Source organism: Pygoscelis adeliae, unplaced genomic scaffold (genome assembly GCF_000699105.1).
Source record: "Pygoscelis adeliae isolate BGI_AS28 unplaced genomic scaffold, ASM69910v1 Scaffold75, whole genome shotgun sequence".
Classification (NCBI taxonomy): Eukaryota; Metazoa; Chordata; class Aves; order Sphenisciformes; family Spheniscidae; genus Pygoscelis; species Pygoscelis adeliae.
In genome coordinates this window covers 5,328,707-5,345,100 of record NW_008824772.1, presented here as the reverse complement: position 1 = coordinate 5,345,100, position 16,394 = coordinate 5,328,707, and the positions used below count along the sequence as shown (strand labels likewise).

At 52.8% G+C, this 16,394-nt stretch overlaps 2 protein-coding genes across 2 annotated transcripts in view; one reads left to right on the top strand and one right to left on the bottom strand.

Moving 5' to 3' along the window:
• OTOP2 (otopetrin 2) overlaps window positions 1-3,189 on the bottom strand; it is a 5,281-nt gene extending 2,092 nt beyond the window's left edge. Inside the window, exons 1-5 of the mRNA XM_009323750.1 lie at window positions 2,784-3,189; window positions 2,162-2,298; window positions 1,438-1,496; window positions 637-770; window positions 1-190 (exon numbers count right to left, since the gene is read on the bottom strand). Of these exons, the coding sequence (XP_009322025.1) occupies window positions 1-190; window positions 637-770; window positions 1,438-1,496; window positions 2,162-2,298; window positions 2,784-3,189 (926 nt within the window). The remainder of the gene's footprint in view (window positions 191-636; window positions 771-1,437; window positions 1,497-2,161; window positions 2,299-2,783) is intronic.
• A 3,920-nt stretch (window positions 3,190-7,109) lies between these two features.
• USH1G (Usher syndrome 1G (autosomal recessive)) lies at window positions 7,110-16,189 on the top strand. The gene is made up of 2 exons (XM_009323749.1): window positions 7,110-7,273; window positions 14,944-16,189. Exons 1-2 carry the CDS (start codon window positions 7,110-7,112, stop codon window positions 16,187-16,189), a joined length of 1,410 nt encoding a protein of 469 aa, XP_009322024.1.
• The last annotated feature ends 205 nt before the right edge of the window (window positions 16,190-16,394 follow it).

Below are 16,394 nucleotides of genomic sequence, written 5' to 3'. Positions count from 1 at the left end.
AGGTGGTGAATGTGGTGGGAGTGGTGGTCTATGAAGCGTCCAACGTTCTTCCACATGACATAGACCATGGCAGAGGCAAAGAGACTGTACTCAATGTTAAAAGGGTACAGCCAAAAATAGCCGTTCTTGAAGATCTGGCAGATTTGGCTGTTGCAATTGCATTCTTCGGCTGAGCTGCTTCTCATTCCCGCTGAAACAAGATAAAAACACATAGATGCAGTGGAATTAAAACAAGGAGCCAGCACTTGTTTGCAGCCCTGAAGAACTGGATACTTAGGGTCAGTGAAAAACAAGACCAAAGACAGAAGAATACGTGACCGCTTTGAAAACAAGGACACTTCAACCTCAGCTTTCCGGTGCTCATGTTCTTTCTGACGAAGTTAGGTGGCGGGTTAAACCTCTCTTTTCCCTTCCCTTCTTTATTCCCATCCCGTTTGTACAGGGCCTTTCTGACTCCTCTGTGATACAGGTTAAGAAATGAACATTAAGACCTGGCTTTCAACATACCAGCTCTGTTAAAGGAACCTTCAGCTCTCGATAGGCCTTCTGAAAAGGGATAAAACCTGACTTGCAGAACAATTTCTATCTCATGGGCTCCCTCCCTGGACCAGAGAGCTTCAAAAATGGGCAGATTACCTTTCAGGAGCCATCTGAAGATTTCCTCTGTCACATTCTTCTTCAACTTTGAATGTGCTTTGTGAACAGACTCGTCTGTCACTGCTGACATCCACACTGCTAAGTTTGTAGTCAGTGTTAGCATCAAGCCGCACCTGCAGAAGGAGAAGGTTCATGAGATTAAAGCAATGGCTCTAGGCCATGTTGCTCCCATCCATGTTATAGATGTGCATGTGCTCAGGGGGACTGTGGGAGCTGCCTTGAAGTGGTGCAAGGACTCTAGTGGTCAAGGCTAGAAATCCTGACCCTTGCTTTGCTGCTCTCACTCTCTTCCTATTTTTTGTCCGTGCTCATTAGAATTAGGAAGGCCTGATTCCTCTTGTTGGTTTTGGAAGAGCTTCTCAATAGTGAATAGATTAATAGGTCTGGATTGGTCTTCAGTAGATCCAGTCTTGCAAAAGTGGACAAGATCTTGTTTTAGCCTGAGGCTTGCCAACTGCATTGTTGTCTTCCCCAGGGAAGCAAAAGTCAGCTATGAATCATTTTATTTAATGCTAATTATTTATTTAATACTAATCTGCTTTGAGTAATGCTTGTATTCTTGAATTGAATCCCAACCCTGCTAGATCCTCAGGTCATGAACCTCAACTGCTTGAGCTGGGATCTAAGGCTAGCTGGAGACTGAGCAGGTTTAGTTTGGGCCAGCATTAAGGGAGACGGGATTGTCCCCTTGCTGCATCTTAGCTGTGTGAGAGAGTGCAGCGGGTTTGCGGTGGCCCAGGCCTTCTGGGCCGGTGGGATTCGAAGAGCAGCAGTGCTCACCTGGTAACGTTCAGGTGTACGTGGACGCAGTCTTTGGCAGAGATCCACAGGAAGTACGTCTGGCAGGGGCAAGAAAAGAAGTTGTTATTTCCAACAAAGCAAGAAAGCAAATCACATCATTCTGAAGTAGGGATCTCCCTGCTCAGCAGAGAAGCAAGCTGGAGCCTCTTTCGCTTGGGTCCATCTGGGCCCAGCCTACTAGCCCGTAATCCCGGCCCTTTGCTGGATGTGGTCTGTTCTTTCTTTGCTCCTCCTGCCCTGTCCCACTGCCATTGCTCTGCTCATGGCCAGCCCCTGTTCCTGTCTGAATTGTCCCTATCTGACCTCTTCCCTCCTTGGTATTGTCCTAGAGCAGGTGGTCCTTTGTGTAGGACTTCAAACTGCAAGGCAGTCCCTGCCCTGACTGTCCTCCTGCCTCTCTGTTCTTCACGGGAAAGGAGATCTGGCTGGATGCAGGCTGTTTAGAGTTTGTGACGAGCCATCCTGGCATAAGCCAAAATGTCACAGGATGGGAACAAGTTTAAATCAATGCCTTAAAGTGAGTTGCCACAGCTGGAAGTTGTCGTGGTTGGAAGGAGAAGATGTGGGCTGGGTGGGGGCTGAGTTAAGCCACTTGCATTTGCTGCAGGGGAAGTTGAACTATGTCCATGCATGAGATCAGAGCTCCTTCCACTGGTGGCTCTGTCTCTCTAACCTTCCCCGAGACAGAGCACAACCATCTCACCTGGACAACCACGAATATTGCTTGCACAATGGGGTAGATTATTTTGATTGCAGACAGGCAGCTGTAGAAGCTCGAGTAATATCCTATTTTGAACACATCCATGACAAGGCTGAAAATGGCAAATAGGATCAGGCCTCCTGTTGAGGAACCAAAATATCTGTGGTTGGACAGATGTATGCACGTGTAGGCTAATGCAGATAGATGAGAGGAAGAAGAGGAACTATTGCCATGGGGAGGCTTTGCTTATACCTCTGTTTTTCCTCTCCCAGCACCCAAATTATCTTGGCACCAACAGAATCATACAATAATTTTGGCTGGAAGGGATTTTCAATCAACCCTGTACTCTGACTGGGGCTAACAGCTCTTGCAAGAGCAACGGCAAGGCTGGGAAGGAACCTGGTGTAAAGCACCAAGAGCCCTTGCGGATAAAGGGAGAACTGGCAGTGAAACCAGTGGAGGGACTAGGAGCTAACCTTCTGAAACAGGGCATGGGGCCGTGCCCCAGCATAGGAGGAAGAGACCGTGCCCCAGATTGTTGCTGTTTCCCTTGTAATAACTGATGCCCCCATGAACTGTCCACCCTGCATCTCACCTCCAGCCCTAGCCCTTCGGGAGCTCCTACCTCTCAGCCAGACGGGCCCAGCGTGGGAGTCTTTGCAGAGGATGGCATCTGGGCAGCGGGAGGTGCCGACGAGGTAGAAGATGATCCATATGATGACCATCAGCATCATGACAGTCAGTAGGAAGAAGACATCGTAATCATGCACAGCAATCTTCTCAAAAGCCCCACTGCTCACCAGCGTGCAGGCCAGCAGGGCTAAGTGCACAGCCAGCAGGATGGAGAACATGCGGCCGCCCTTTTTCCACACTTCCTTGGAGGCAGGAGTGGAGGGGGGCTGATGAGGCTGGTGGCTGAAGGACGCTATCTGGCTTGAAGCCACGTTGGCTTTGTCATCCTTGTGTCCGCAGCCCATGCTGGAGTTGGGGTGTCTGATCTCGCTGTCCTTCCGCACGGGCTCTTCGGTCATGGTTCAGCTAATGCCTTAGCTGGGGGTTAACGCTGTTGGGAGGAGAGCCCCATGAGTGAGAGGCGTCACTTCATTTTGAATAGTCCAGGGTTGGACCAAAGCAGGACATGTGATGAGGAGAGGACGTATCAGAGGAACGGGGAAGGCTGAGACAAGGAGTGCAAAAAGAGGGATGAGCTCATTTTCAACCTTTCTCTTCTGGTTCCCTGAAGGCTGTGATCTTGTTTAAGATACTTTTGCTTGGGGAGATCCCAGGTCAGTTTAGCAAAGCATACCTAATTTGTCACACAACGTTTAGGTGTTGATTGATGCAAGATATCGCAAAAGCACCAGAAAGGCACTCGCAGGATCAAATATCCTGGGGCAAACGGCCAATGTGGTTGAATTCTAAATGTCAACCACTAAACATTCCGAGAAAATGTCATACTTCCTGGCTGAGGAACACGTCACTGAAAGGTAAGAAAACCCTGGTCGTCTTTGGAACGTCACATCATGGTTTAAACCAGTCCCTGCAAGAAGGATGTGAGCTATTTCCGCTGTCGCTCCCTCTAAAGCCCCTTGCCTGTGCCAAGCTTGGGACTTCATTGATTCTCAATGAAAAGCCTGAAACAAAGCAAATTAACTAGTCAAACAAAGCCATTCCACCAACCTGTTTTGCTTCCTGGAATCCAAATCTCTGGTCTTGCCAGGCTGTCGGAGAAGTTTCCCCGTTGCTGCAGCTTGGTCAGCCAAATAATTTGTACCCGTTGGGATGTCTCTGTGATTTATACCATGTCTGGAGCTGACAGCAGTGCTTCATGGGCTTCTCAGAGAAAGTCATGTGATCCATTTTGTGCAATAGCTGATTTTGGGGAAGCAGGAGAGAGATGAGGAGATAAGGGTTATTTACCCGGGGAGGGCATGAGATGACAACACTGCTAAGCATGGCACAGATCGCTCGGTCGCAGGGTCACGGTCACCATGGAGCAAAGCCACCCCATCAAACCTGTCTACCTGCAGGCATGAGATCTCTTCTCTTGAGAGAAGATGGTTTAGGTGATGAACTTGTCTTTGCTGATGATTTTGGGCTTGGCTTTCTGGTTAACTGAGCACAGTAAATATTGTGCCTCACCCTGTACTATTCCCATCAGTATGCTCTACTCCTGGAATGTTTTTGAGGAAAAGGAAGAAATTTGCCTATGTATCTATTCAGTGCCAAAGGCAGCTCAATCAAATTCATGGTGTCAACAATGAGGAAGCTTTAGTACTAGAACCGGGCAGGATTTGGGGACTGGAATCCGTGTTCCCCTTTGCTGACGCACTGCCTTTGGCTGTTTAGGGAGGGATCAGTTTTCTCTGGCTCTCAGGAGCTTCACTTCTCTCCTTCCAAGGAGAAAGAAGCCGTGTTACAAACCACGGCGCAGGTGGGATTCAAGCATTTGCCAGGCAAGGAGAGAGCTTTTGCTCAAGATCTCTTTCACCCTAGCTGTTATATTTTGGTGGAGGAGATAGGGGGTCCCAGGGCAGTTCTGAGTGGATGGGGACAAGTTTTATTCCTTCACGAGGATGCCTCTTTTGGAGATGTCCCTGCCGCTCGCCTCCTCTGGGGCAAGCACAGAGATGGGGCAGTTTGCTGTGCATTTCTCAGTCCCATTCCTGCCAGCTCACCACTGTGCTCCTTCTTGCAGCACTACAGGGACAGCATCAAACTGAACTACGTGGGATGGTGAAGGAGAGCTCAGGATCTACTCTGCAGCCCAGAGGGACCTTCATGTGTCTTTCCCGTGCTGCCACCAGCCGGCTGCCACAAGCAGTACTGGATCTGCCCTGCCTGGCCTCTGCTGATCCTTAGGCGTTCCTCTTTGGGGTGAGTGGTTGATGTTTTCTCAGTCTGTAGCCTTTCCCAGGGGAAGCCCAGACCCCCCGTGCGGTGAATCTGAGCTGATAATGGTGATGTTTTGCAGAGGCCAGAGGTTCAGAGTCCCCCTGGGCTAAATGCACTGATTTATCCTCTCTCTTTTGTCCTTAACAGCCAGCAACAGAGGAAAGAGCATTTACTGCCTTGGGCAATGCTCCCAGTCCCCCCCGGGGAGCCACTGTACAGCATAACAATCTTAATTAGAAATAATACAGGAATCATTAAATAACCTCGGTAATGAATTGCAGACGTTACTATGCTGCTTTTCACCTTGAAGGATTCCAGCGCCAAATACCTCGATGTTTAGTACATCCCGTCAGGACTCGCCCAGGGAAGCTGCGCGGGTGAGTCTGAATCTGCCGATGTGAGCAAACCCTGCGGGGAGCGGACCCTCCCTCTGGTGGCAAGCGCACACGTACAGGTGTCCCCGGGCAGCCAGGACAGTGACTCTGTGTCAGTCACCCGGGGATTAATCACTGCAGCTTGTGTGGGTGCACCTGGGACTGCTTTAGGGCCACGCTGCTGTCTTGGGGCATTTTTTTGCTTACAAAAATAAGCTGCGTTTCTCTCTGTTTTTCCCCCTCTCTGCTCATTACCTTCCAGCCCTCTTTGCTGCTGTCTTTCAGTCTTTCCTCATTTTTCCACTCTTTTCCCCCTTTCTCACCCATCTGCTGGGTCTACCTTTCCCCTCTCCAGACCCCATCTGCCCTGTGGCTGTGCTGTCCCAGGGCCATGGTGGTAGACGCGGGGTCCAGCCCTAGAGATCTCCATCCCCAGGGCCGGGACACGATAGGCAAAACGCACAAGCGCGGAGCAGGAAATTCCTCCTCTGTGACGGCGTGTCCCAAGGGATGCGATTCACCATTGGGCGCAATACGCTGTGACAGCGACGTGCTTTGGTCACGTCCAGGCTCGGCTCTGCCTCTTGGCAGAGGGTGCCTGGGGCCAGGAATCCTGTGCTGGAGGCATTGCCTGGGGCCATCCAGCTCTCCGCAGGGCTCACGGCAGCCAGAAGTTCTGTGTCAGCATAAAAGACACTGGAGGCTAGACACTGCCCCTCGTGCACATCATGGCAGAAGTACTGAGCCACAGACAGGAGCGGGTTTGGCTTTGGGGGTTTTTTGGTCTCTAAAGAGGGAGAGGCAGTGACGGAATTTTTCCAGCCTGTGTGAGTTATCACAGATTTGGGTTGTCACAGATTCCCGTTGTGCAGTTTGTTGTGTGATTCCTTAGAAAGCAGAGTCCTGTGGGCACAGGCAGGGTAGTGGGGGGACAGGGGTGGTGACTGGGTCTGCTGTTGTCCTCCTAGTGACACTAGGGATATTTATATATTTCCTGGGTTTTTTTTAACCAGGAAAAGCTGAGCTGTGAACAGCCCTGGTGTTGCTGTGAAATCAGGGAAGTCACCAAACTGCTCTTGGCTGTCTCTGCACGGAGCAGGAGTGTCCCTGCAGGTCCCTGCTGCCGCCCTGCTCTGATGGGGCTGCGAGCGGAGGCAGCGGGGCTCACGCTTCACTGGTCCACACTTCCTCCTGCGGCTCTGCCCTGGGGCTCTGCTGGTCCTCACTCGAGATGGGGTGGCTACAGCAAGGGGCAGGCAGGGGTATCAGGCGGGATATGGCCCCTGAGCCTTTCTGGCAGCCTGCTCCGCTTAGGGGACATGTAGACCCCGGTGAGCTTTCGTTTCGTGACCCTGTGTCCACAGCACTTGGCTGAGCCCAACACAGCGAGGCTGCTTAATTGGAGCTTTAAATGTGCGGTGGAGCTGGTGCGTGAAAGGTTTGTTGCGAGGAGCCGTCAAGGCTGGAGGATGCTTAGGACCCAGGGGAAGCGCTGGAGAGCCTGGCTGGCTGGGCTTGGAGGAGCTCCTGCCTCCCCGGCCAGGACTTCTCAGGTGTCCTGGTACGGCAGCGCTGTGCGAGGCGAGCTGGGCCCTCCTGGCAGCTTCCCCTTCCCCACGTCCATGCCCATCCTCTGAGCCCCCCTGGGCACCCATGCGCTCGCCCAGGGACCACTCCACACCATGAACGACCAGTACCACCGAGCAGCCCGGGATGGCTACCTGGACCTCCTGAAGGAAGCCACCAAGAAGGACCTGAACTCACCGGACGAGGATGGCATGACCCCGACCCTATGGGCCGCCTACCACGGCAACCTGGATGCCCTGCGCCTCATTGTCAGCAGAGGGTGAGTGTTGGCGAACGCACGGTGCTGGCCCCGGGGGACAGAGCAGCTTGGAGCCCATCCCTTCCCCCTTCCCTGCTCACAGGTCAGCGTGGGTGCAGGTGCCCCACAAAATGATGGCTTCTGTCCATAACACCACCACCCTCAGTCCTCCCTTCTGTTATTTTTCTCTCCTTGCAGTGCTTTGAGTCTAATCCAATGCTCCTGATAACTGCTCTGTGTTTTCCCAGCTCCTCTGACCCCATAACCAACCTGTGACTCTGCTCCAGCCCCAAACCCCGCTTGCACCGTGGGTGCCCCCCTGCACCCCTGTAAGTGCTTTTGCAGTCAGGTCCTGTAAAGACAGGCAGAGCTGAAGTGTAGCACATCGGGTCACTGCCACGAAAAAAAGCCCTTTTAAATAAGGGAGAGAATAACAGATCACTCTGTCCCAAGAAATGCTTGCATAGAGGGATGTGTGCAGTGCCAGCTGGCAGTAGGTGACACTTCTCTGTTTTATCCAAAATGAGGTCTGAATATATGACCCCTGGGCAGCCTGTCATGCACCTGGAGCCCAAGAAATTAAAGAGCAGGTTCCCCAAGAGCACATTTCTTTAGGCCCAGTCTCCCCTGTGAGGGCTGCTCAATGCTGATGTGTCCCTCGGTCCCGCACCCTGGGCTGCCAAATCTGAAGGTCTCTGGCTCTGTAAGCGTGGATGTGGTGGGGAGAGGGGTGTGGGATTGAGGGGGCTTGTCAGGCTGGAGGGCTCTACATCTTGGTGTTGGGGGAACCGTACGAGAAGGTCTGTGCTAAGGCAAGAGCTGCCACACCTAGTTCCGTCCTGAGCAGTACGTGGCTCTCCTGTCCTTACCAACCTCCCGAAGGAGCACGTCCCAGTGCTTCCCTTCCACTCCGGTTGCCTCTCTGAGCACCTCATCTAAAGGCATCCAAGGTGGGGTGGCCTCTGCCTTGTGCTGAGAGATTGGTGGTGCTGCTGATTTTGATTTATTTCTTCCTAATATTGAGGAATAGTGCTGGCGTCGGCAGCCTTGGATGTACGTCGTGCCTCCTTGGAAGGGCTTTGCTGCTCCACATTGGGTCAGGGCTCGGTGGGGCTGTCAGCTCCTAAGCAGGGATTTTCTGCGTCCGCCCTGGGCTGCGTTTGCAGCTCTCGTAGCCCATCGGCCAAGTCTCCGCTGTGCCTGTTCCTGGGCCCTCAGCATCTCCTGATACTCTGGTCTGCTTATGCAAAACCTTCAGCCGGCTCCCCTGGCCCTGGCCAGCTGTATTTACAGGCAGAGCTGCCCCACATATTGCTGTCCTTCCATTGTAAAACATTTTCTTTTCAGATCCTGGGGTTAGAAATGCTGTGTACAGAGTCACTTTGAAAAGTCCTTGAGTGCCTGGCGCAATAGGAGTGTGCTCAGAAAAAGATGATTTGAGTCCGGAGGGCAGAAAGCAAGACATCGCTCTGAGTGGTGCATCCCGAGATGCACCTGAGCTGAGAGCCCCGCGATGCCTCCCTGGGTGGGGGCTGTGTGACTTACTGTGTAATTCCCCCACAGGAGGGACTGTGCCCAGCAGAAACCCGCTCTGAGCTCCTGCCGGGAGGGGAATCACCGCCCAGGGCCAGAGAGACAAGGGCAGGAGCTCTGGGGACGAGACCCCGAAGTTAGAAATGGTTCCAAAGACCCTTTGATGGCCAAAAAGTCAGTCTGAAAGGCCCATGCCGTGGGGTGTTCATCCATGGCATGGGCCTTTCAGACTGACTTTATCTCTCTGTATCATTATATCTCCTTATATTGCCCGCCTCCATCGGGGGACACGCCGCAGCACCGCTGCCTGCCCTGCTGATCCATGCATCCAAGCCAGCAGTTTCTGCCTCTCCATGAAGCCCAAGGGCTGCTTTTCCATGGAGGGGCCCCTTTTCATAAATTCAAATCAGATTAAAAGGTTCTCAATCATGTCCAAGTGCAGCTTGGCTGCTGTTTAACAGCCTAATATCCATTTGTTCCTGACAGGGAAAATAGCCTGGCAAAAGCCCAGTGCCCTTTATGTGATGGATGGTGGAGCAAAGTGTGTGTCTGTGGGGCTGCAAGGATGCGTTTACGTCTGTGCATTCATCTCCGTCTGTCAGATCCTCGCCCAGGACCACGCAGAGACCAGCGAAGCCTCCTCCGGAGCCAGACGTGCGTCTGCTCCCGGGAGCCAGCTTTGGGTCTGCGAGAGGCAGGACAGCCCCAGCCTGGGGACAGGGGTGACAGGGAGGGGAAATCATTCGGGACCCAGGAGAGTCCGGGGGCAGACCCTGTAATTTTCTGCTGGTGCTTAGGATGACATGCAACGGTATTTAAGTCTTGTTCAGAGACGAAACTTAATTCTGTGTTGGATATGTTACTATTACACCTGCAATATAACAACTGGGAGGCAAGAGGGAGGACCCCTGAGTGTCCCAAAATGTCAGGGCATTTCTCTTTGGCCTCTGTTGTCAAAATATTCCTCCTTCGCCATGGAGAGCCCTGCACTGCGAGGCAGGAGAGTGTGGGACCGCAGCATGGAGCAGTGCCTGGGGGAGTGGAGGCTTCGGGGCTGGGCTGGCTCCATGCAGGGATCGGGTGGGAGGCAGCGTCAGGGTCTGGTGGGAGAGGCTGGTTAGCCTCCGACTGGGTTGCAGGGGGATGCCAAGGCACCAGGGGGTGATGGGGGAATCTTGGGGTAGCAAGAAACACTGAATCCTCCTTGCCAGCGCTGGGCAGTGGTACTGGTGCCCAGACAAGCCAGGAGATTGAGCGCCGGGGCCAAGCTGTTACGAAACGTCCTAGCGGGGCTGGCCAGAGGCACCCTGAGAAAGCAGGGCTGTGCCGAGCAGCGCAGCGAGGGAGGGGGGCTGCTAGGGGCAACAATCGCGGCTCTGGTCGTCGTGCCCCGCTGCAGGCCAGGCTGATGGTCACTTGGGATTATCCAGCCTCTGTCGTCAGTGAAGGAGCCTCATTCATACGCCTGTGTGTTCAGCAGATTGTGGTGTAGGGCTGAAATGGGGAGGGGGAAAGAAAGTACGCTAAATGCCTCGGGGGATCCTTGAGGAAAGCTCGTCGTCTCAACTCGCACAGAAGGGGTAACGAAGCAGGCTTATTGCTCTGTCCATAACAGCCAGTGATGTGGCTGTTCTTCTGTGCCACCTTTGCATGGGGATGGAGAGAGGGTTTGGGATGGAGGGATCAGCAGTGGCTCATCCGTCTTGTTTGCAACACAAAAAGCCTTTTTCTTCCTCCTGGCTGAGCTCCAGCGAGGGAAGCAAACTCAATTAACGTGATGGCTGGGAAAAGGCAGGCTAACTGGCATTTAGTATTGCAGCTTTTCAGAAGCAGTAATTCTTCAGCGTGGCTCGTTATGAACTGCTGTGGCAGTGGCAGGCATCAGTCCAGCTCCAGTTAACCGTGGGTCTGGGGGTTTCGGCTGGGAACGGCCAGGACTTTCTTGCCTTGGAGTGGACCACAGGAGAGGTGAGGATGTGTCTTTCTGCTAGACAGGTCCGCAGTCAGCTTTGTCACCCAGCGTTTCTTTGCAGAGGTGTGCCTCAGTTTCCCTTCTTACAAAAATGGAGGTCATGGATGCTTTGGATATGAATGGCAGAGGGGTGCGAGCGGCTCAGCAGTGGGTTGGAGGGGACAAGATGGCTCCTGACATCAGCCAGGCGGCTCGAGGGAGTCGCATCACCCCGGCTGGGGCAGGGTTGCAGAGGAGGTTGCAGCAAGGCACGTGAAGGTGATGTGCATCCTCTGCACGCCACAGGGCTGACGGCCACGTGGGTGCCAGGAGCAGCGTGGCCGTGTTGGTGGGGACCTTCCCCTGGGTGATGACCTGCTGGGAAGGTGAAGGAGCGGGGTGGAGCGCTGGCGCAGCTTCGTCGCTTCCGGCACCTGAGTTGGCTGCGTGGAGTCAGTGAGATCTGGGCACGGCGAAGTGCTGAGCTGGTAGACGTGCCCCTAGGCACTACCGCAGTACAGCCGGCGTTAATAATCACCAGTAACAATAACTGCTAGCCTAGCTTTTTGCTGGTACAAGAGGCAGAGGGCCCTGAGAGGAACCTCACCTACAGCACCTGTGCTGGATTTTTGGGGATCTGAACTTGGAGAAAAGCTGAATCCTTGACCTGCTACCACCTGGGCAAAGCTTGGGATACGGGATCCAAGGCTCTGCTGTGGGTCCAAAAACTCATATTTTCTGCTCATTTCTAGGTTTTGCTTGGGTCATTGCCCTGGCTGGCTGTGCTGAAGCTGGTGGGTTTTTCCCTCAAGCCAGAAATTATTTTTTTCCTCTTCCTATATCCAAAAACATTTTATGGGAGCCAGAGATACTCTGCACCCAGCCGGCTCCTGGTCCGAGGGCCCAGTCCTTCACACACATCCACGAGCCAGGGGGTGAGCCAGCCCATTGCTATCAGAGGAACTTCACACGTGCAGCCAGGGAAGGACGTATGTAAGTGCCGCTGGATTCCCTGGCTAATTGGGATCCTATGGGAGAAGTGGAGGGGAAGAACCAGCAGGAAGGGAGTGAGTGTGCATGTCACGGTGCAAACACAGTGACTCAGGAGATGCACACATCCACCTAAGGGGCTCAATTAACAGCGTTTTTAGTAATGATTATTACAGGAGCTGACTCAGCACTCGAAAACGCTTTGAAGTTGAGAAGTGCTGCACTTCACACCTGTTATTAAAATACGTTCCCACTTAGTGGACCCTGCAGTCAGCATCTCCTCGCATGCAGCGCCCTGGAGGTGAAGTTTTGCTCGGACAGACACCTGCCAGAGGGAGGGCCTCATGTTTATTATCTGTGCTGGATCAAACACCTCTACTTTGCAAGTTGCCGTTCTTCTTCCCTTCTGGTACATTTTTAGTGGCTGTGGCAGACATTTATAGGGCAAAGGGACCTAGAGATCTAACTTTGCTCTAATACTCTTTTTTCTAGACAGTGGAAATGTCCAGGGAAAGCTGGTTTTGATGCTCTTTCCCCTCACTTATTCTCTGAGGCGGTAAAAAGCATGAGGAAAGTAGACCTTCAAATATGAAGCCCCAAGACCTCCCTGGCTTTGCTCTTTGCCACCCAAACCAGACAGACATGAGAATGGGCTCTGAGATGTACTTTATGGATCGAGCATCCATACGCTCGGCTTGGGGAGCAAGATTGTTTCTGGTGAGCCCACCGCTAAGTCATTGCCCAAATCATGAGTCCACGTACATGTTGGGACCCTCATAGTACCCTGGCTCCTCTGCCCACACACGTCAGGCACACATGTGCCCATTCAGAGCACACGTAAACAAACAACCAACCCTTCACACGCTGGAGTCCCACCGCCAGCGCCGGCAGTTCCAGTTTCACTGGCTCTTTAATCTAGCTCCATCAATAATTTACTCCTCTCTTGCAATTCATCAAATATTTATCCTCCCCATGAATTTCCCCGCCTGGACATGTCACTACGAGGGTAGAGGCGAGCGCTGGGGAGTTACCGCTCCTGGAAACTCGGCATTGCCAGAGTACCGGCAGCTTCCTCCTCTCCTTCTGCTGGCTTCATGGCTCCTCAATCCTGTGAACTCCTGCCCTTCTCCTCCCTAGCACCCATCTTTGAAGCCTTTCTGTGCTTCTGTGAGAGATGTTGAAGGCTCTGGATACAGAAGTCCTGCAGTTTTTGTGGGTCTTTTTGGCCCTTACACAATTTTGAGCCTTTTGACTAACTCTTGCTGAATTTGCCAGCAGGCTCAAGGTTGTTGTTACTAAGTTTCTACAAGTTTTGTGAAAATATGTGTGTGGTGGAGAGCAACTGCTGATGCTCCCACAAAGGGAAAGCTGAGTGGACCTTGTAGCGGCTCTTGGGGAATACAGCCAGGAAGCACATGCTCTGGGTCCAAATAATCTCCAGCTTAACCTCTGGATGCTGTATTTATTGCTTCTGCCTCTTGCAGAATCGTTTCCCAGTGTTACATAGCTGAGATGTCGGCAAAGCCTGCGGACTGTGAATTAGACATCACGCCGGCCGGGTGGCTCTGCTCTGGCTCCGCCGTTCCCTGGACAGCAGTGTCCAGAGCGGGCAGCAGGGAGCCCGCCTGCGGTATGGGTGGGGGAATGTGCTGGATGAGGCTGCTACAGGGTCTTGTGTGTGGGTGCTAGTGATAGAGGTGCGAAGCTAGCAGGGTAAAGAAGTCCCTCAGCTCCTGTGATCTCCGTGTTCTTTCTCTGAAGTAGTTTTCAGACTCTTTCAAGCGAGACAGGCACAGAGCACGTGGGGTTTGGGAGAGGGTTCTGGGCTCTGCTGCTCCGAGCTCTTGTCAGCACAGGTCCTAAAGCAGCAAGGAGTAAAGTAACGCAGGCTGGAGGTCTCAAGTGTGCATTCGCCTTCCAGACTCCTAGTGTCACCAAGGCTTGGAGCTGGGGTCCTCGTGGCGGAGGCACAGTGCTCAGTTCCTCTAGAGCTCATTGAAAGGGTGGTGCGGAGACGGGCAGGAGCTGTGCTGAGCCAGAGCTCTGCCAGAGCCCTGCTGCCCATGGGGAATTGCTCTTGAGGGTGGTAGAGCTGCACAGCCTTAATAAAAGGCTTTGCCTTATCCATGTGCACGAAGGGAGAGCGCCTTGTTGACAGATACTGCTGCTGGCTGCATATTATTAGCACACGCGCTCGGGCGAAGGCTGGTGCCAGCAGGGGTGTGAACTCTCTCTTGTTTCAGCAGATCATCAATACAGAGGAATGTCAGGAGGACAGACTTCTCTTCAATCCTAGGTTTGTGTCCACCCCGTCATGGGAGGCAGGAGATGTGGGCGAGTGGTTGTGCCCCGTCAGAGGCTTGCTGTGGCAGGGTCGAGCACGATGTGAGAAGAGATGCTAATGGCGTTAGTCGAGTGTCCAGCTCTTGAGGAGTGCAGAAACCTAATCCCCACTTTCTCTGAAATTGGATTCTCAGGATGTGCTAATACCAATGTGCTTCAAGCCATGCAATCGAAACCAAGCGTGGTACAGCAAAAACCCCCACAAAACCCCAGCCCCGAGGCCAATGCCAGCAACTTTGCTCTTATTATCTACTGACTACGTGCCCTCTTGTGCCCCGAATTCCCCCAGGCACCAATGAACAGGAGGGTGGGAAGGTGCAGCAGCTGGTGGGTTTCGGAACCAATGCTGAGGATGGCCGTTTCATGGAGGTGCTACCATCATGGTGGGAACACATGGTGTCCCACACAGGATGTGGTGTATGGAGAGGTATTTTGGGATATCTCTCCGTGGAATCTGAATGAAACCAAGATTTGAAGATTGAATCTGACTAGCATTTAATAGGATGCTTGAGATTTGAAATTTTATAACAAGCTGAGCTAGAATCAGCTCCATATCTCAGTTCTGGGCTATTCAGAATCTAGCTTTAGTCCCTCCAAAACTCAGTTTGATGCAGGGACGTTGTCTCCTGAGAGCTAAATTCAAGTCACGGGAATAATCACAGACTTGAGTGTCAGGCGTGTGATTCCGTGTCAGCGGTACACCCCTCCAGAAGACCCCCTTAAAATTAAGCTGTTAGGGCTGGAGACATGTAGCTTCATATTTTGAGGAGGCAACAGTTCATGGTGCTGATTGGCCCCTGTACAACTGGGAATATCTCAGTAGAGTCTGCCAGCCATGCTTGCATGCTACGTCATTGTTTTTCTTGCTGTCTAGGGGCGATCCAGACAAATGTGACATCTGGGGGAACACCCCTCTCCACCTGGCAGCAGCCAACGGCCACCTGAACTGCCTTTCCTTCCTCATCTCTTTTGGGGCCAACATCTGGTGCCTGGACAATGACTACCACACCCCGCTGGACATGGCAGCCATGAAGGGGCACATGGAGTGTGTGCGATACCTGGACTCTATTGCTGCCAAGCAGAGCAGCCTCAACCCCAAGCTGGTGAGCAAACTGAAGGACAAGGCCTTTCGGGACGCGGAGCGGAGGATTAAGGACTGCGTGAAGCTGCAGAAGAAGCACCACGAACGGATGGAGAAACGGTACAGAAAGGAGATGTCAGATAATTCAGATACCATGAGCTTCTCCAGCTATTCGAGTAGCACCTTAAGCAAGAAGTTCCAACACATGTCTATGGTGACTTCCCTGCCATACTCACAAGCCACCATTCATGGCACAGCCAAGGGAAAGACGAAAATACAAAAGAAGCTAGAGAAGAAGAAGCAGGTGGATGGGACGTTCAAGATCTACGAGGATGGGAGGAAAAGCGTGCGGTCTCTGTCTGGTCTGCAGCTGGGGAACGACGTCATGTTTGTGAAGCAGGGCACATACGCCAGCCCCAAGGAATGGACTCGGCGTAATATCAGAGACATGTTCCTCATGGATGAAGACACTGTCTCCCGTGCCATAAGTGACCCGGGCTTGCACATGGACTCGGCCCACTCAGAGGTCAGCACTGACTCTGGCCACGACTCCTTGTTCAACCGCCCTGGGCTGGGCACCATGGTGTTCCGGCGCAACTACGTCAGCAGTGGGCTTTTTGGGATCGGCCGGGAGGACGCTGGCATGCTGGGTGAAGACAACGCAGATGGGGTAGGTGTCAAACTGCGGAGCCGCCTGCAGCGCTCGCCAAGTCTCAACGATAGCATTGGCAGTGCCAACAGCCTGCAGGAGAGGAACGTGGAGGAGCTACCCTGGGACGAGGTGGAGCTGGGCTTAGATGACGACGACGAACCAGACACCAGCCCCCTGGAGACTTTTCTGGCTTCCCTGCACATGTTTGAGTTCATCTCCATCTTGAAGAAGGAAAAGATCGACTTGGAGGCCCTCATGCTATGTTCAGACAATGACCTGAAGAGCATCAATATCCCATTGGGCCCCAGGAAAAAGATTGTGGATGCCATCCAGAGGAGACGGCAAACTCTGGAGAAGCCAGATGTCATTGTGGACACTGAACTGTAAGTAGGAGATGGGGCCTCTGAGCGATTAAACCCTTCAGCAGGTGGAGATGTGGATAATGTAAGGTCTTGTTTTCCAACCCACTTGGAAGAGTAGGAGTCCAGGTAACCTCAGTGCTTCTGTGTGTGGGCAAATTCCTGCTCATGTGGAAACGATGAGAGTTCGGAGAGGTGGCAATAGCGTTAGTTCATTACTCAACAGCCCTAAT

Coding starts and splice junctions, on each gene's coding strand:
- USH1G (XM_009323749.1), top strand. CDS start 7,110: ATGAACGACCAGTACCACCGAGCAGCCCGGGATGGCTACCTGGACCTC. Junction 7,274..14,943: donor CGCCTCATTGTCAGCAGAGG/GTGAGTGTTGGC, acceptor CTTGCTGTCTAG/GGGCGATCCAGACAAATGTG.